We start from the raw sequence: 20,245 nt of genomic DNA on the forward strand, positions 1-20,245 counted from the left end.
CTTCTGCGAATGTGTTTATTGCACATGACCTTTCCGTGACTTCTACTAAAAATATCCATGACAAAAATTTAACCTTAATAATGGCTACCAGAAACAACTTCCCATTAGGGAATGTTTAAAGGGATTGGACAAAAGAATAAATAAAATATCTTGAATAAAAGGGTTTGACAAACAGATGAATGTTCACCAGCAGAACTGTAGACTTTAGTGAAGACTGCAGATAATATCTAGCTCTCTGAAAAGTTAAGTAAGGAAGCTAACAGACACTTTGCTCACCCAGCCTAGAGAGGCCTAAGACCAACAATTTTCAGGCTCGGCACTTAAACAAAAAAAATGTGAAAATATACCAAATTCTCATACTACTTAAAATACAAAAGTATTCAAGATGTCAGAAACTACATTTTAAAGAGCCATCAGCTTTTTGCAAGCAAGCCCCCAACATTAAGGGGGAAGGGAGAAAGGAATCAAGTACGAGTCATCTTGTGGGGAAGAACACCTTTGACCTTTTCACACCTTCAGTAGATCCTTCACAGCTACTTCTGGATAAATTAAACAGAGGATAGCTGCTCACTGTCTTTGAAGTCTTCCAAATTAGGGGAAGAGAAGCACAGACAGACTGCTTACCATAGTTGCAGATTGTTAATTTCTCCTGAACACTGAGTTTTACAGCTGGGTTTCGGTTTCGCTGACCTGGGAATGTAGTGGTTATAGCTAGATACACAAGTCTGCAAGTCAGGATTTGGAGACCATTCAAGTCAAGATTGTTGCAAGGGGCATCCATTTTTCTGAATGTGCAAACAATATGCCTAAAAAATTAAGAAGTCTAAGATGACTCATTTTCCAGGAGCCAGAGTTGTTTGTCTGACCTGTTCTCAGACTAACTCAAAACAAACCTTCTTGGTTGGGTCAATTCCAGATTATCCATTGGTAGCCAGACCCAAGACATGAAATTTTCAGGGTCAGGGAACAGATTTGGTCCCTGGAAATCAGATCTTTGCAGAAATCCTGGTAACCCAGAGACATACAGTTCTAGACCCAACATTGATGTTGACTTAGAAGACAAAGTCAAGTTCCAAGTTTGCCAATTCTCTTAACAGAAACGCTTCTCTTTTCCTTGTCACATGGAGATGAGCGAATCTCCAGGAAGAGATCAGAAAGTTTGTCTTCGACTCAACATTAGCCTCAAGACCCCAGAGATAAGCAAGGATTGTGGTTTCTTAATGAAGATAGTTTGCCAAGAGAAGACATGGGATCCCATATATGCTCTCTTGCCTGCAGAGTGCTATTACCACAGTAAATTCTCAATGTCCAAGGAGTTCATGTCAGCCCAAACAATAGGAATTGACTGAAAAATAAGGTGGCTAGTCACAAGCCTAAGCAATCTCATGAACCAGTCAATGAGATGTTATCTCTGACACTGAAGGACGTGAAGTGCCTTTACTGATAACCATTTGAGCAACCCAGAAGCCTCTGATATTTTAGGTACTGTTTCGCCCACTTCAGGCCCAACCTCCACCTTAATTGTTATCAAAAGATTGAGAGAGTAAGTACCCAAATAACCTGTAGAGCTGTTAAGAAGCCCAAGAGCATTAGAGCTATTTAGGCTAACTCCCAAAGGGAGTCAGACCTAAATACTTCCGGGGATCAGGGCCACACTGGCTTATATTTCTCATTTGGACAAAATTATTACTGTATTTCATTGTTAGAAAAATAGTAATAGACATAAAAGTAAATCTTACATACCTCAAAAAAAATATTGAAGTACCCAGGCCAAAAACTGGATTAAAGAGTTAAGTTCATATATCAGTAAATGAAAAATTCAACATGCAACAGTTTAAAGCCATAACTTTTATATTAATAATCTAGGTCATTTCAGTTAAAGCTGCAAATACAAAGTTAAGGCTGTTAAGGATACCTTAGCTCTGCCCCTAAATCCTAAGACAGTTTAAAGTCTTGTGATTGCATTTTATTCCATCTTCAACAGTTGAAGCTATTATGCTATATCCACTACAGAGCCAGCAGGTTTATATTGGCATGTGGGGCATCTCCCTCAGACCACATCAGCTGAGCTAGAGAAAATGGATCCAGAAGGTGGAGAGCAGTGTTACTCAGTTCAACTACCAGCCAGTAAAAAGATTCATAACGCCTGAAGTACAGGAAAAGGAAGTAATATCTTGAGTTTGTGGTAGGACTGCAGACCAGACTCAGAAGAAAGATAGACTGAAAGTGAGCAGAAGGCTAGAGGGCAAGCCAGGCAGTAGGGAACTGGATTTGAAAATGGTGTGCTGATCTGTGTGTTAGCTATTGCAACTCATTGTGCCTAGGATACTTGCACCATTATTTCTGGCAACCCCAGTAAGACAGTCCTGCTACTTACTCAGATCCCGCTATTGTATGGTAGAGCCTATTGCTCAGAGCCCGTGCAGGACTTGCTTCTGAGCTCCTGCTATACAGGGTCTGCAGCTAGATTTCCTCAAGACAGGTGTACCACAACAATGACGACACATTTCAGTTGAGGAGGTGGGTTACAATATGTGCCACCATTCTGCACCACCTTCTCTCAAAAGAAGGAAAAGCAAATATAATAACGGTTGTGACCTGTTTGCTTCCTTGCCTGAAGCCAAAAAGGACTTTCTCTGGATGAAGTGCAAGTTGGTGGCTGTGATGAAAGAAAAGACTTGTGGTTTGGAAGAACAAATACTTATGCTCTGGAGCATCAGGGAGCGAAGAGCATTTGGAGAGTTTCACAAAGCATCACTGCACCAGAACCAAGAAAAGTCATGTCTCCGAATTACAAAGGAATTTAAAAAAAAAAAAAAAAAGTGGAAACTAGAGAGTAGCCTTAGTAGCTTGTAACCACCGGCAAGAAGAGGACCAGGCAACATTCTACACAGTTGGAAGCCGATGAGGATAGCTAGGTTGTGACTATCAGAGAAGACCAGGACCAATTCCACACAGCTAGAATTATCCAATCATTATTAGGTTCTCAACTATGGATAATGAACAGAAAAGACAGCTGTACAGGGCTCACACTGGAGAATGACTGCTCATCCCAACCCACAAGTCAATCAAGCATTCGTACCGAGATTTCGAGCCATTTGAGGAACACAAACTATTTTTGTGAGAGATTCTGTGCTAGAAAGAAGTGGGAAGGGGGGTGATTTCCATAAGGGACAGATTGATAGCATGACAACATGCTGTCTTCCTGCATACAAGACACAAGATGTGACTAAGATTGGTTAGGCTTCTCAAGTTAGCATGCAAGAATCCATTGGTAGTGGCTATATTAACCCTAATGACACTTCAGATTTATAGACTGCTTCAAAGAGCTTTGAAGAAGCTGAAGAAGAGGAACAGTCAAGTTATCTTTTCTGAGATCCTTCTTGTCCCACAAGCGAAAAATTCTGGAAGTAAATCACTAGCTAGGTAGGAAATGTGAAGTAGAGGGCTATGTTTTTGTAAAAGATTATTCCATATTCTTTGGAGAGAGGGAGATGTACAATTTAGCTGACCTCCACCTCATCAAAAGGGGAGCCCATCAGGCTAGCTAAACTAGACAGGAAGGCATTGAACTACCAACAAAAGGGGAGGGTAAAAAGTGGAAACAAATGAGCACTCATTTAACACACAAAAAATCAAGATGTTGAGAATAAAATAGTCAAGGCACCATGGGATGTGGGGAGAAGAAATTCTTTAGTTACCTATACACCAAGGCTAGGAGCTGGAGCAATAAACAAGAGGAACTGGAACTGCTGATTTATGAGCATAAATTCAACCTAGTTGGTATTCTGAAAGCTGGTACAAAGATGTGCATGAGTGAAGTTTAAAAATCACTGGCTATGACCTACTTAGGAAACACCAAGTGGACAAAAGCAGGACAGTGGCATTCGGTCAAAATTAGCATTACTCATTCCAAGTCGCTGACAACTCAGGAAAAACATGCTAAAGCACAAGATGGGGCACTAGGTCTTCTACAGACCACTAAATCACCCGAGAGAACAAGACAACCAGCTCCTAAAGCACAGAGCTAAGGTGTAGGAAAAAAGCTGGATGAACATTAGGGACTTCAGTTTGCTAGGCGACTGTGTACTGGTAGCACGTGATATCCTTGGAACTACTAAAAATCATACATGACCATTTAAGTCAAGAAGTGTTGTGTCCAAAATTGGGAATTTCTATAGTAGAGCTCACTCTAAACAAATGAATTCCTCTTTAATCACAGTACTAAAAATTAGTGTTTGCTTTAGGTGCAAGCGATCATGACTTACTTACATTTGTTATCTGCCCACAAAATAAAGTCCAAACCAGGAATTAGTATATATTTGGTGCTTTAAAAGGGCCAATTTCATAAAGCTGAAAACCAATTATGAGCCAATTCAGCTGGGAGAAACAATTTAAGAAAAATGTGATTGATCACTGGGAATTCTTTAAGAATACTTTACTAGGTGCCCAAACACCCAAACTCTCCCAATCAAGAAAGAGGGACACACTGATTAAACACAACTACCTTAGAGGTGAAGTGAACGTAACTATAGAATGCATCCGATGAAGTGAGCTGTAGCTCACGAAAGCTTATGCTCAAATAAATTGGTTAGTCTCTAAGGTGCCACAAGTCCTCCTTTTCTTTTTGCGGATACAGACTAACACGGCTGCTACTCTGAAAACTATAGAAATGTTTCCCACTTGTTACATATTCATTTTTAACAAGGGAAGCTGACAGCTCCTAATTCATATAGAAAATTGATGAGATATACAAGAGCACACAAGGAGAGAGGCCCTGGAAGCCAAATTTAGACTGCTAGGTAAGAGATCGAAGTCCAGAACCTCCATGGTAGCATTCTCTGAAATGCTTCTAGTTCCACACACAGGGCCAGACAGACAGGCAGAACTGCAGGGTCTCAACATGTTGATAAGACAATGGTGTAGGGAGGAAGGGTTTAGATTTACTAGGAGCTGGGGAACCTTTGGGAAAAGGGGGAGCCTATACAGGAAGGATTGGCTCCACCTAAACCAAAATGGAACTGGATTCCTGGCACATAAAATTAAAAAGGTCATCAAGCAGTTTTTAAACTAACAGCTGGGGAAAAGCCGACAGGTGCAGAGGAGCAAGTGGTTCGGACAATGTAGCCCATAAAGCCAGTTTGCAAGCTTGCTATTGTGATGTATTACAATGTACATTGGTAAATTCTGGCTCCTTCTCAGGCTTACCATCTGAGGATTGTCCTTACCACACAACCCAAGGGTCATCTCACAACGTTGAACTCTTGAGTTTTCTAACCCTGTAGCCTGAATTGGGACAAGAACCTAAATATCTTCTGGTCAGATCATTGGCGACCCATAATAAACTAGCCCATAAATTCAGGTCAACAGAGACATCCCATGGGGGGGGGTCTATTAATGGAGATTCTCTATACCCTATTAAGGAGGAGAGGATGGAAAACAAAATTTGGTTAGGATCTGAAGAAAAACAGTCAAAGAAAAAAATTCCCATTCAATTACATTACATAATGGCAGACAGCTAAAAAGTGAATTTTTTTAAGTGCTTATATACAAATGCTAAAAGTCTAAATAAGATGAGTCAACTAGAGTGCCTCATCCTAAATGAAGATATTGATATAAAAGGCATGACACAAACTTGGTAGAATGAGGATAATCAATGGAATATGGCAATACCAGGGTACAAAATATATTGGAAGGAAAGACTAGGTTGTGCTGGTGGGTGAGTGGCACTCTTTGTGAAAGAAAGCATACAGTCAAATGTAGTAAAAGAATCTTGAATGAACCCAGCTGTGCAATGGAATCTCTATGGATAATAATTCCATGCTTGAAAAATAAGAATATAGTGGTAGGGATATAGTGGTACTGACCACGATGGTGAGAGTGACTGAAATGCTCAGGGAGATTAGAGAAGCTATAAAAATAAAAAGCTCAATAATAATGGGGGATTTCAACTGTCCTGATATTGACTGGGTACATCTCACCTCAGGATGGGATACAGAGACAAAATTTCTTGACACATTAAATGATTGCTTCTTGGAGCACCTAGTGCCGGAACCCATAAGAGGAGAGGCATTTATTGATTTAGTCCTAAGTGTAGCACAGGATCTGGTCTAAGAAGTGAATATAGCTGAACTGCTTGGTAATAGTGACCATAACATAGTAAAATTTAACATCCCTGGTGGGGGAAGGGGCAACACCAAAGCATCCCACCACAGTAACATTTAATTTTAGAAAGGGGAACTACACAAAAATGAGGAAATTGGTTAAAACAGAAATTAAGAAGGTACTGTGCCAAAAGTGAAATCCCTGCAAGCTGCATGGAAACTTTTTAAAGACAGCAGAATAAAGGCTCAATCTAAATGCACACCCCAAATTAAAAAACATAGTAAGAGAACCAAAAAAGTGCCACTGTGGTTAATCAACAAAATAAAAAGCAGTCAGAGGCCTTTTCGCAGTTAGAGGCGAAAAGGCATCCTTTAAAAAGTGGAAGTTAAATCCTAGAGAGGAAAATAGAAAGGAGCATAAACTCTGGCAAGTGAAATATAAAAATATGATTAAGCAAGGCCAAAAAAGAATTTGAACAACAGCAAAAAACTTTTGCAAATACATCAGAGGCAGGAAGCCTGCTAAACAACCAGTGAGGCCACTGGACAATCAAGATGTTAAAGGAGCACTCAAGGAAGATAAGGCCATGCGAAAAACTAAACCAATTCTTTGCATCGATCTTCACGGCTGAGGATGTGACAGATTCCCAAACCTAAACCATTATTTTTAGGTAACAAATCTGAAGAACTGTCCCAGATTGAGCTATCATTAGAGGTGGTTTTGGAACAAACTGATATCTAAATAGTAATAAGTCACCAGGACTAGATGGTATTCACCCAACAGTCCTGAAGGAACTCAAATGTGAAATTGAAGAACTGTGGTATGTAACAAGAAAAGGAGCACTTGTGGCACCTTAGAGACTAACCAATTTATTAGAGCATAAGCTTTCGTGAGCTACAGCTCACTTCATCAGATGCATATCGTGGAAACTGCAGCAGACTTTATATATACACAGAGAATATGAACCAATACCTCCTCCCACCCCACTGTCCTGCTGGTAATAGCTTATCTAAAGTGATCATCAGGTGGGCCACCTGATGATCACTTTAGATAAGCTATTACCAGCAGGACAGTGGGGTGGGAGGAGGTATTGGTTCATATTCTCTGTGTATATATAAAGTCTGCTGCAGTTTCCACGATATGCATCTGATGAAGTGAGCTGTAGCTCACGAAAGCTTATGCTCTAATAAATTGGTTAGTCTCTAAGGTGCCACAAGTGCTCCTTTTCTTTTTGCGAATACAGACTAACACGGCTATTACTCTGAAACCTGTGGTATGTAACCTATCACTTAAATCAGCTTCTATATCAGATGACTGGAGGATAGCTACTATGACACCAAATTTTTAAAAAGGCTGCAGAGGGTATCTTGACAATTACAGGCTGAGAAGCCTGACTTCAGTACCACGTAAACTGGTTGCAACTGTAGTAAAGAACATAGATGAACATGGAAGAGTCAACATGGTTTTGTAAAGGGAAATCATGCCTCATCAATCTACAAAAATTCTTTGAGGCAATCAACAAGCACGTGGACAAGGGGGAATCCAGTGGATATAGTATACTTAGATTTTCAGAAAGCCATTGACAAGGTTCCTCACCAGGACTTGAAACAGGAATTAATACAGTGAAGTCCTATAGTCTGTAGTATGCACAGGGTCAGACTAGATTATGAGCCAATCACTTCTGACCTTAAAAAAAAAAAATAGCAATGATCTACAATTAAAGTGGGTAGATCTGATGAGCAACAATATGTTCTTTTTTACAGCACTTTATGAAACAGTACTTTAAAAACATGATTGTTAGTCTGACAACATTTTCTACCTTTGATTTCTAATTTGCAGCCTTAACATGTAGTTAATGTAGGGTTTTGAAATGGAAACATACACCACCCTGTCCGAAGGCATTTATTTGGAAGGCAGTCTGGAAGAAGTGATTAAAGGTTGAGTTACACTGACATGATTGTTACTATGTAGTAACAGTCTCCAGGACTACACAAGTGTGTTCATTTGAATTAGATATAAAAAGGCAATTTTGAATTAAATTCATAAAGAATGTGTAGAAAGACATTAAAATGCAGTGACAAAATTTCATGTCATAAACCAGAGTATTAATTCAAGCCAACAATGATAACATGAAGAATTATGGAATTCCACAACTGTAATGAGGTGTTCTAGGTAACATCTGTTCAGTAATCATTCCTATAAAATAGATTAATTTAGATTCAAGATTTTACACTGCAGTATCTCCAACACTAATTGAGTTGCTTCATAATTAGAGATATTTACATCGAAGAAATAAGAAAAAAATCATTTGGATCCAAATAGAGAGGCCATTTAGTCTCATCTGTAAGATTGCTTCATAAATTTCCAGACATTCTGAACATTAAAGTGTCATTCTGCTTTTTCCAGCAAAAAAGTTGGCACAAATGAGAAATTATTCATAATTCACATGAACACTGCAGACTGACAATTGCTGAAGACTGGTCAAAAGTGCACTCTGAAATCAATCCAACTTCCACTGAAGTGAGTGGAAGTGGTCCCATTGATTTCAGTTAGAAACAGATATTTCCTTTTGAAGGTTAAAGTTTATATGTGAAAAGACTCCAGGCATGTCTACGCTACAGTGGCACAGCTACAGCACGACAGCCAAGCTACCAGCACACTCTAGTGGGGACATTTCCTACAGCCACAGAAGGATTCTCCCCCCCCCCCCCCCCCAACCCCCAGTCAAGCTAGATTATCTACCTCTCCAAGAGACAGCAACCAGGTCAACAGAAGAATCCTTCTGTTCACCTACCTACATCTACACCAGGGGCTAGGTCAACCTACCTACAGTGCTCAGGGTACACAACTTTTCACAGCCCTGAGCAACAGGTCAGCCTATATCTTAGGTGTAGGCCAGGCTTCAGTGCCAGCAAGCAGCAATTAAAAACTGTTTAAACATCAGCAGCAATAAGCCAGTTGCAGAGTCACACGGCAGCAGCAAAGCTCAGTTTCCCCACATACACAATTTCAGAGTGGAAGGTGAATCCACATGAATGTACCTCTCAACTCTGAGGCCGTGTCTACACTAGTTTTGTCAGTAAAAGGCAACTTTTGCCAACAAGGTAGTGGAGGTGTACACATTACAATGCTACTTTCGTGATCAAAACTCAATTTTGTTGGCAAAATAAAACCACCTCGACAAGTGGCATAGAGCTTCCTACGACAAACTTAAAGCGACAAAGCAGCAGCGTAGACACTGCCATTTGTTACGTCACCATAACTGGCTTCCCCCAGTAGCCCACTCTGCTCACTGTTTTGAACTCTGCTGCATTGTATACAGCTACGCAGGCATGCCCTCCTCCCATTTCGAAGCTCTGGGAAGTTCTGACAGATGAGCATGCCGAACAGGATATCACTAACTCAGAATCCTGCTCTCCCCAGGCAATAGGAACACAAAGGCAATCAGATGGCTGCTGCTGGGGGGGCAGAACTGCTATACTGTACAGAGCCAGGGAGGGAGACAGTGGCTGATGTGGAGGGAGGTGTCACTCTCCCCCTGCCTCAGGACTGGTTACTTCCCACCGCTGTGAACTTAGAGACAGCATGCCAACACACTCCCCGACCACACACAGTTTCTCTAAGGGCATGGCCACACTTGCAGATGTGGAATGCTTTGTGTTAAACCCACCTTCATAGAGCACAGTAGGGAAAGTGCTGCAATCTGTCCACACTGACAGCTACAAGTGCACTGGTGTGGCCACGTTAACAACTCTTGCAACAGCCAGAGAGCAGTGCATTCTGGTAGCTATCCCAGCATGCAAGTGGCTGCAACGTGCTTTTCAAATGGTGGGGGTGGAGTGTGTTGTGTGTATGTGGGGGGAGAGAGTGGGTTCAGGGGGCTGAAAGCATGTCAGCATGCTGTCTTGTAAGTTCAGACAGCAGCAGACCCTCTCTCACTCACACAGCATTCCACAGTAATGGTTGCTTTGTCTCGGAGCAGATAAGCATGCCAGCTGTCAGAAACTGAGCCTTCAAAGAGCATATCCGTATTCCTACAGCAAGTTCAAAACAATGAGAAGAGTGGCCACTTGACTTAAGCGGATTATGGCATGTTTCCGGAGGCTGATCAGAGCGCAGCAATGCAACACCTTGTCCCTACTGGCACCACAGCGCTCCAGCGGAGGCACAGCAAACGTTATTCCACTCGCCACAGTGGAGTACCAGCAGTGCTGTAGCTGCGGAGTCAGAGCGCTCTACGTGCCTTGCGAGTGTGGACGGGTAGTGAGCTGTGTCTTCCCCCGCGCGCATGCACACACCCCCACTTCGCACTTGAGTTGAAAAGCAGCCAGAAATCTAGTAGGATGCCCATGGAACAACGGGATTGAGAAACCTGCTTCACGTGATGCTGTACCTGCTCCACGAGGCATTGCAAAGCATTCTGCAGCCAGTTGCACAGTGGTGTAGCTACCCACAGCACACTGCTCTGTCGCTGCAAGAGCTGATAGCATGGATGTGCTCTGCCGACACAAGGAGCATAGCGTGGACATGCAACAGCGGTTTAATTAAAGCAGCTTAACTTTTGTCAACAAAACTCTGTTCTGAGTCTTTGCTGACCAAGAACAAATGGTCAGTCAGATGCAGTGGAGACTAAAGGTAGTGCTGTGTTAAAGGGACATTCATTCCAAAGTCTTTCACATTGCAAGGTGGGAAACTGCAATGAAGGATGCTGCCCAACATACTGTGGTGTGGGTGTTTGCTTATGGTCACATGCTTGTCAGTTGTGGGGTTTTCATAAATTAATCCTGGGTTCCTTTTCCTTTTTAATAAAAGTTTTCTTTTGTTATCCACAGACTCAGTGCTTGCAAATGGGCAAGTATTGCTTCTTAGAGAGGCACCACGATGGTGTTTAGGTTTCCCAAATTACAGGGTGGGGCATGAGCCAGTTCTGTTTTGCACTGTTAAGAGGCACCCCTAGATATTGAACCCGGCCTTGTTGCTGCTGACACCACCTGGCAGAAGGGTTATACCTGCACAACAACTTGATAATCGTTAAGCTGCTGGTGTACTGAGACCACAACCTGTCATACTGACCAATATTATCGGTTTCCTTGGACTCCTCCGTCTGTATCCATTTGTTGGTCTTATCTCGTAAGCTTTTGGGGGAAGGGACCATCTTTTTGTTCTATGTTTGTACGTTGCCTAATGCAATGGGGCCCTGGTTCATGACTAAGGCCCCTTGGCACTATGATAAATATTAAGGTACGGAGATTTTGGAACACAGAACTCCAATCTGAATAATTTTTAAGTAGTCTATTCCAACCAAAATCCAAAACCAGGTGCACACAGTAGCAACATCCAAGCATATTAATTACATGATTCTTTTTCTTACTTCCCTCTGGGCACAAGTTACAGTTTAAGTTTAGCATTCAAGTATATGGAATATTTTGCACTTAATTTTAGCACTAAAAATCTGTGTAAACACTAAGATCCATACGCTTTCACTAGTTAGATTCAAGAAATACTACAGAAAACAGTCCACAGATCAGATATTTGGTACATAAAAAAAGCAATCATAAAAAACCAAATATGAAAATATTTATCACAACTCCTAAAACCCAAATTTAGCTAATAAATTTCATTTAGATTATAAGCTCTTCGGGGCAGAACTGTCTTCCTTCATATTTGTTCAGCACCCATCATAAAGAGCCTTGATAAAAATAAAAGTTTCTGGGCATCATGCTATACTATTTGAAGGACTGATAATTCTTGCTGCAAATTAAATATTTGGACCTCTTACTAGTTTAATGCTCCACAAAGTACAGTGCCCCAACAAAACAAAACCTAAAAAGTGGCTCTATCATCAGACCTGACCCTCCTGGTGTTGTCATAGCTGTTCATTTCAGGGACAGAGCTAAAAGCAATGAACATTTGTTCCTCTTATCACTGAGAAACCAATTCAACGAAGACAGTGAGTGGCATTCTAATCTGCTTGTGCATCAGAGTCAAATACTGCCCTCAATAATACCTGTATGATTGCAAGAAGAATTTGGCTGACACTGGATTTTCAGATACTTTATATATAAGCAATTTTACCACATTCTGAAACTAAGCAAGTTTAATGTGAAAGTCACTTACACATAAAATGAAACTTCATAATGCTTGTCTTTTTAAAAAGCATCACTTTCAGATTACAACTATACTGTAATCAACCTGCTGGCTTGTTTTCACCCCTCCCCAACCTCCAAGCTGTAATGATATAATCAGGAAGGAAACACTCCACACCACATTCCAGCTGGGACTATTCTTCCCAGCATGTGTAGACAAACACATTAGTTGTGCTCAATCTAGCATGCTGGAAATAGCAGTGTAGCTGAAAGTAGCATGGGTGGCAGCTCAATCTAAGCACCTGAGTAAAAAACCTGCCTTGACCCACTTGGTACATACTCAGGTGGCTATCCCAGGCCACCACCCATGCTACCTCTAACCACCCTGCTGTTTTCAGCACACCAGCTTAGGTCTGTTTACCTGTGCTCGGAAGCATGGTCCTAGCTGCAGTATAGGCACACCTTAAAAAAGCACTGGGTTACCTAGTTTACCATCCGCCCAATAAAGAGCTCCATAATCCCTACAGTAGAGGAGAAGGATGTAACATTCTGAGGTCAGAAGGGATCAGCCTGGCAAAGAACCAGAAGCAGTAGCTGATCAGGAGCTTGGTGTAGAAGTCTGGGAACCGACTGTGGAGCAAAAGGTGAGTAGCAAGCAGCCTGAGAGCTGGGACTAGAAAACAGAGCCAGTCGGAGAAGTAACCTTATTTCTGGCATAGAATACATGGAAGCCCTACCAACTTCACAGCCATAAAGAACATCACAGACCACGAAATCTGGTTTTCCCCCTGTGAAGTCTGGTCTTTTGTGTGCTTTTACCCTATACAAGAGACCAACATTTCTCAAATAGTGGATACTGACCCAAAAGGGAGTTGCAGGGGGTCACAAGGTTATTTTAGGGGGCTTGCAGTATTGCCACCCTCACTTCTGCAATTACTTCAAAGCTGGGCAGCCAGAGGGCAGCGGCTGTTGGCCAGGTGCCCAGCTCCAAAGGCGGTGCCTCTGCCAGCAGCAGCGCAGAAGTAAGGGTGGCAATACCATACCATGCTATCCCTACTTCTTGCTGCAGTCCTCAGCTGAATCCAAAGCTCTGATCAACTGTATTCAGTATTATACAGCCCCATTCTCTGTTGAATCATGCAACTCCCCCATCATTTCCTTCAAATCATACTTAATGACTCACCATGTGTTCACAAAGTTTTGATTTCTGAGCAAGTTGTGACCATGACTAAGATCAGATGAACAGTTAAAATCAATTTATGAAAGAGTAAATCCTAAAGTGCTCTTTTACAACTGTAAAAAGAATGAGTACTTGTGGCACCTTAGAGACGAACAAATTTATTTGAGCATAAGCTTTCGTGGGCTAAAACCCACTTCATCGGATGCACGCAAGGGAAAATACAGTAGCAAGATACACACACACACACACGGAAAAAGTGGGTGTTGCCATACAAACTATAAAAAGAGTGATTAAAGTGGGCTATTATCAGAAACAGAAAAAAAAAAGCTTTTGTAGTGATAATCAGGATGTCCCATTTCCAACAGTTGACAAGAAGGTGAGAGTAACAGTTGGGGGCGGGAGAGGAAGAAGCATGGGGAAATAGTTTTACTTTGTGTAATGACCCATCCACTCCCAGTCTTTATTCAAGCCTAATTTAATGGTGTCCAGTTGGCAAATTAATTCCAATTCAGCAGTCTCTCGGAGTCTGTTTTTGAAGTTTTTTTGTTGTAATATTGCAACTTTTAGGTCTGTAATCGAGCGACCAGGGAGACTGAAGTGTTCTCTGACTGGTTTTTGAATGTTATAATTCTTGACATCTGATTTGTGTCCATTTATTCTTTTACGTAGAGACTGTCCAGTTTGGCCAATGTACATGGCAGAGGGGCATTGCTGGCACATGATGTGTATATATATCACCTTGGTAGATGTGCAGGTGAACGAGCCTCTGATAGTGTGGCTGATGTGATTAGGTCCTATGATGGTGTCCCCTGAATAGATATGTGGACAGAGTTGGCAACTGGCTTTGTTGCAAGGACAGGTTTTTGGGTTAGTGTTTTTGTTGTGTGGTTGCTGGTGAGTATTTGCTTCAGGTTGGGGAGCTGTCTGTAAGCAAGGACTGGCCTGTCTACCAAGATCTGAGAGAGATGAGGGATGGTCCTTCAGGATAGGTTGCAGATCTTTGATGATGCACGGGAGAGGTTTTAGTTGGGGGCTGAAGCTGACGGCTAGTGGCGCTCCGTTACTTTCTTGGTTGGGCCTGTCCTGTAGTAGATGACTTCTGGGTACTCTTACAACTACAATACCCACCTGCTGAAGTGAAGAAACAGATTGACAGAGCCAGAAGAGTACCCAGAGGTCACCTACTACAGGACAGACCCAACAAAGAAAGTAACAGAACACCACTAGCCATCACAGACTCCAGCAAGAGACTGCTGAATTGGAATTAATTTGCAAACTGGACACCATTAAATTAGGCTCGAATAAAGACTGGGAGTGGATGGGTCATTACACAAAGTAAAACTATTTCCCCATGCTTATCCCCCCTCTCCCCCCACTGTTACTCTCACCTTCTTGTCAACTGTTGGAAATGGGGCATCCTGATCACTACAAAAAGGTTTTTTTCTACTGCTGATAATAGCTCACCTTAATTGATCACTCTCATTATAGTGTGTATGGCAACACCCATTTTTTCATGCTCTCTCTCTGTATATAGATATTATATATGTATCTTCCTACTGTATTTTCCGCCTCATGCATCCAATGAAGTGGGTTTTAGCCCACAAAAGCTTATGCTCAAATAAATTTGTTAGTCTCTAAGGTGCCACAAGTACTCATCGTTCTTTTTGCTGATACAGACTAACATGGCTACCACTCTGAAACCTTTTGCAACTGTGTTTGCTATACCATTAGGTATACAAGATTAAAAACTGTGGGAGACAAGTTGAGAAAAGAAGACTACTGTTTCAAGAAAGGACGTTAAATAGCTGTCTTAAAAAATATGAAGTCCAGTGCAAAAACTTAGTGATCAAGATACATGTTATACCAATAAAATAAAAACCAGCAGGATCTTATTAAAGGGAAAAAGGCAAAATACGGCATTTATTGTGAATACAGAAAGAATCATAGTAAGCAGCTAGTTATAGCTATAACATTCCATTCAATCTCATATTTATTCACACATTCATTCATACAAACACACACACACACAGGTTCTGCAAGGTTGTTATCATAGTTACCAGCCTTAGAGTTGCTCATGCCAAGCCACTGGCCAGGTGGCCTGGACATGAGGAGGGAGCAGGGCCTTGTCAGATGCTCATCTGATGCTCCTGGAAGTTGGTTTGCAGAATCAGACCCCAAAGTTCTCACTTTTTAGAGTCTATTTTTATAGGAATTTCTTCCTATGCCAGTCTATGGGAATTGCTTCATCATGCTATGGGAATTGCTTCATCATGTGCTGATCTGCCATCAGCAGATAGCACATTCCTGAAGGCTCTGTGCTGCTAGATGTTATCTTGTTCTTTGGTTCTCCCATTCTTGAGGCTGTTGGGTGGATTCCAGTCTGCCCTCTGGGGGTCCTCTGGTTATTTCCACTTGACGCCTTCTTCAGCCGATGGACACTGGATTCTTAGGCTAGAACCTCCCTGATCACTCAGTTATTATCCACACCAAGCATCCATCCACATACATCCTCTCTCTCTATTTTAATCACAATTGTTAATTCAACCAAAGGGCGGGGAGTCTCTGGGTGCTGTTTCTGTTGTTAGAGTATTGCTTTGAGTCTCTCTCTCTGTGAATTGCTTTGAGAACAGACTGTCTTAGAATGTACTAACACAATTAGCAGCTTGCAAGTTTCACACAGAGGGAGAGAAACAGTACCAAAAACCAAGAGACCTCTTAATTAGTAATACCCTGAATTTAAACTATGGGGAATCAAACTCATTTGTGATTTTAATACAGAACTTCTTTAATATGATCCAACATACAGTCTATTATCCTTTCCTTCTATGATGAGAAAAATAATACTTTTAGTCATATCAAAATAACTCACCCTGTGAAAGTAAATTTTTTACAGAGGATTTTTAGATAGTATAAGGAATTCAGAGTTTGAAATTAAAGAAATTACCAGATGTACAGGAATACCAGGTACAAGTTAGCCCTGACCCAACTGTAAAGTCAGTCAGATAATTAATGAGTATAACAAAATTAGTTAGACACTCACTAACTAGAGCAGTGGTCACCAACCTGTCAATCGCTATCGACTGGTCAATCCTAGAGGATCTCCCAGTCAATTGCGATCTCCGGCAGCATAGTGTGGCTGCAGCTAAGGCAGACTCCCTGCCCACCCCGGCCCTATACCACCCCCGGAAGTGGCCAACACAGCACTCTGTACCCCCTCATACACCCCAACACTCTGCCCCAATCCAGAGCTCCCTCCTGCACTGAAACTGCCTCCTAGACCTTGCACCCCAGCACCCTGTCCCAGGCTCAGCAGAGAGCCCCCTCCCATGCTGCAAACCCCTCGGCCCCAGCCCAGAGCCCACACCCCCTCCCGAACGCCAACCCACTGCCCCAGCCTAGTGCAAGTGAGTGAGGGTGGGGGAGAACAAGCGGGGGGGGAGGGGAGGGGGCAGGGAAATGGAGTGGGAAGGGAAGGGGTAGATCCTGGGTTGCCCTTAGATTCCAAAAGTGATCTTGGGCATAAAATGGTTGGAGACCACTGAACTAGAGGATGAAATCTACTAGCCAGAAAACAAATCTCACTCACCAGCAAAATCTACCAGATTAACTTTTCTACATAGACTAGTAGTTATGTGAATATAGTTAGACATGGGTAACACTCCCTCTGCACATTCTTACTCAAGTTCTTTTGTTCATTTCATTTAGTTTAGCTAAAACACCTTTCCAAGCAATATGAACTAAAAGGAAAAAAACTCAAAATAAGAATGTCTGGGGTGTGAGATACACTGGTATAACTTGTTGATTTAAATTCACACTTCAGGTTATACACAAAAACAAAAAACCAGATGAAGATCACACCTAACTTTAATACCTTTCTGAGAGATCCTGCCCACACCTAACAACTGGGAAACACTAGATGCTGTGGTTCCTAAAAAGGCTTCCTTAACCCAACTCTCTTTCACTATCAGATTGTGGCTATCCAGAGTGCCCTGTCTGAACTCCTTCTTAAATTACCCTATTACACACAGCCTTCTAGGTACCACTTTTGATTTCTTTAATTGACCATGAGCAGCCAGCAGCTCCTGATGCCTTCTGCGTCAGTAGATCAGAAACACTGGTATTTAAGTTTGTGACAGTAAACCCAGTTTATAGGAGCCCCGAGGTCCCCAGTAAACAAAATATCCTTCGACACATAGAATATGAATGTAAAGGAAGACTGGCAACGTCAATCGTTGTTCTCAGACAGTTCTCTCTCTTCCGATTTTAAAACTGACTCCAGCTGCTGGCGTTTCAAGCGCTCACCTTTGCTCCGGGGCCAGCTCGGGAGGAAAGGCAGCTACCGGCCGCCGGGGCCAGGGAGGGGCAGCACCGCCAGCCCTTGGTGTTCAGCGTCGGACACACCCAGGTGCCCTGGGGCTGAGCTGACCGGGCAAGGCCGGGATTTGCTTCCCGCCCCACTGTCTAGGGCAGCAGCCGCAGCCCTGTGCGCGCAGCGGCCCGAGAGCCCGTTACACTCCCCGGCTCGGGCCGCTACTGGCCGCCTCACACTTACAAATTTGGGTTTCCTGCCGTCCACAGCCGCGTCCTCCGGGCCTGGCCCGCCCCCCGCGCCGGGCGGCACCTTCCTGCGAAGCAGCTTGTTCTCCCGGCCCCCCCGGGCAGGCGGCGGCGGCGACGACGAGTCGCTGTAGCGCTGCGGCGGCTCCATGGCAAGGGGCGCGGAGCCCGCGTTGGTCTTTTTCCCGGGCAGGTCGCGGGCGGGGCGGGTGGGGCACTGACTGGCCCAGGCCGGCGGATCCGGGGCTCTCCCCTGCTGGCGCCGCTGGCCGCGCCCGGCGTGTGTCTGTAATTAGAGCGGCTTAGCGGGGGGGCTCGGGGTAAAGCCGCCGCCGCCTCGGCCCGGCCGCGGATTTAGCCGGGAAGCTCCTCTAATCTCGGCCGCCTCCGGCTGCTCGCTGTGCGCCGGCGTGCGGAGAAGGAAAATCCGGCTGTGCCGCCACCCGCTTCTCCAGCGCGACTCTCCCCGCCGTGTCCGAATAGTCCCGCCACTGGCAGGCCCGCCCCCTTCGCTCCCGAACTACCCAATCCGAAGCCGAGGGCGTGAAGGTCTGCTTTACGATTGGTCGGACCGTCTGTCAATCCCTTCCAGTCAGCTGTTTGCCCGGCGAGGCTGAACAAGCGCCGTTCTTGAACCACGGGGCGGCCCCAGCCGGACTACATATCCCGCAAAGCAACGCGGCGACTGCCACGCGGGTAATCGTTGGCATTGCATGCTGGGAACTGTAGTCGCCGTCGGTGTGCCGCGTGTGGGTGGAGTGTCTCCCCGCCACGCAGGGAGGGATTGGTGTACCCAGCAGAATTTGGGGCAGGCAAGCAGGGCTGAGCGCTCTCATTCCTCGGGGGGCCGTCAGCTTACTGGCGAGTTACGCTGACGTTATGGCAGGGAGAGAGAAGTGAGGAGTGTGTGAAGTGAAGCTAAATATGCGTCCCCACGCACTGTCAACATAGGAACCAGGATAGAGAAAAACTAGCAGCCCCATTTCACTCCAGCTGCATTCGTCATTATAATGGTCCTTGCAAGTTGTCAGAGCAGTTCCCTGAGATGACTAGATAGTATGCGCCTCTGGTACAGCAGTTTATCCCAGAGGTGCTGGAGCAATTTGTATAATAGGGGTGCTGAGAGCCATTGAACCAAACCGGAAAGCCTGTATATAAAGCCTGTATATCCACTTCAAGCCAGTGGGTGCACGAGCACCCCCAGTTCCAGCACCTATGCTGTGTGCCAGACAGATTCAGCCTAGGATACTCTGAGTAGAGCGACCACGTTTTTTACTTGAAAATGGGGAATGTTCCTCTTCTGAGGAATTGTCCCTCAAACATTTAACCAAAAAAAAATGTTTTTGTTCAAAATTAATCCTAGGACAGGAGGCGGCTAATTTTCAAAGATGGGACACCAAAGGGCTATTGACCACTGGAGACTTATTCCAGGACACAATACTAATGAACTTTGAACAACTCATAATTAAATTTAATCTACCTGCTCAGTTAGACATTTTGTCGATTCAGTTACTAAAAGAGAAACTCTGCTCTTGGGGAAGACCTGATTAGAAAAAACATACATACAGTAGGACAAGTTAACCAAATAAGCTCCTATTTCTATAATAATAATAACTATATACCTCAAATTCTATACCCTGGACTCAAGATTTTAACATTCCTCTTAAAAATAATAGCAATAAGCACTCTGAAGCATATAATTATTACTGTGCATGTTACTATTTTCTTTCAATATTGAACAAGTATCTAGATCTATAAAATATCTATATTTTAGATGTTAAATGTGATTTTCGATTATCTTCTCTCATACATTGTTTATAGAGCTGTCATCATGAAGATTAACAGTGAGATGACATAGGTTCTATTCTAACATTACAGGTTTCAGAGTAGCAGCCGCATTAGTCTGTATCCACAAAAAGAAAAGGAGTACTTGTGGCACCTTAGAGATTAACAAATTCATTTGAGCATAAGCTTTCGTGAGCTACAGCTCACTTCATCGGAAAGCATCTGATGAAGTAAGCTGTAGCTCACGAAAGCTTATGCTCAAATAAATTTGTTAATCTCTAAGGAGCCACAAGTACTCCTTCTCTAACATTACAGTTATTTAAAATATTTATAAATTTTATGGAAAATGGGTAAATTGTAAGGTGACAACATTGGTATGCTAATCAAAAGTGGAGAAACCCTAAGAAACTTAAGAAAGACCTAATAAAGTAAATGACCAGCTCAATGGCAGATGAATTGCCTTGTTGGTAAATAAAAGGTAGTAGACATTGTAAGGAATTAACTATATATATGTGTCTACGTCCTTAGTATT

At 43.1% G+C, this 20,245-nt stretch overlaps 1 protein-coding gene across 1 annotated transcript in view; it reads right to left on the reverse strand.

Moving 5' to 3' along the window:
- The window catches only part of DIAPH3 (diaphanous related formin 3), a 504,213-nt gene extending 485,989 nt beyond the window's left edge, over nt 1-18,224 (reverse strand). Inside the window, exon 1 of the mRNA XM_073325081.1 lies at nt 17,924-18,224. Within this exon, the coding sequence (XP_073181182.1) occupies nt 17,924-18,079 (156 nt within the window). The 5' untranslated portion in view covers nt 18,080-18,224. The remainder of the gene's footprint in view (nt 1-17,923) is intronic.
- Between the last annotated feature and the right edge of the window lie 2,021 nt (nt 18,225-20,245).

This window comes from Lepidochelys kempii, chromosome 1 (assembly GCF_965140265.1).
Source record: "Lepidochelys kempii isolate rLepKem1 chromosome 1, rLepKem1.hap2, whole genome shotgun sequence".
NCBI classification, from domain to species: domain Eukaryota; kingdom Metazoa; phylum Chordata; order Testudines; family Cheloniidae; genus Lepidochelys; species Lepidochelys kempii.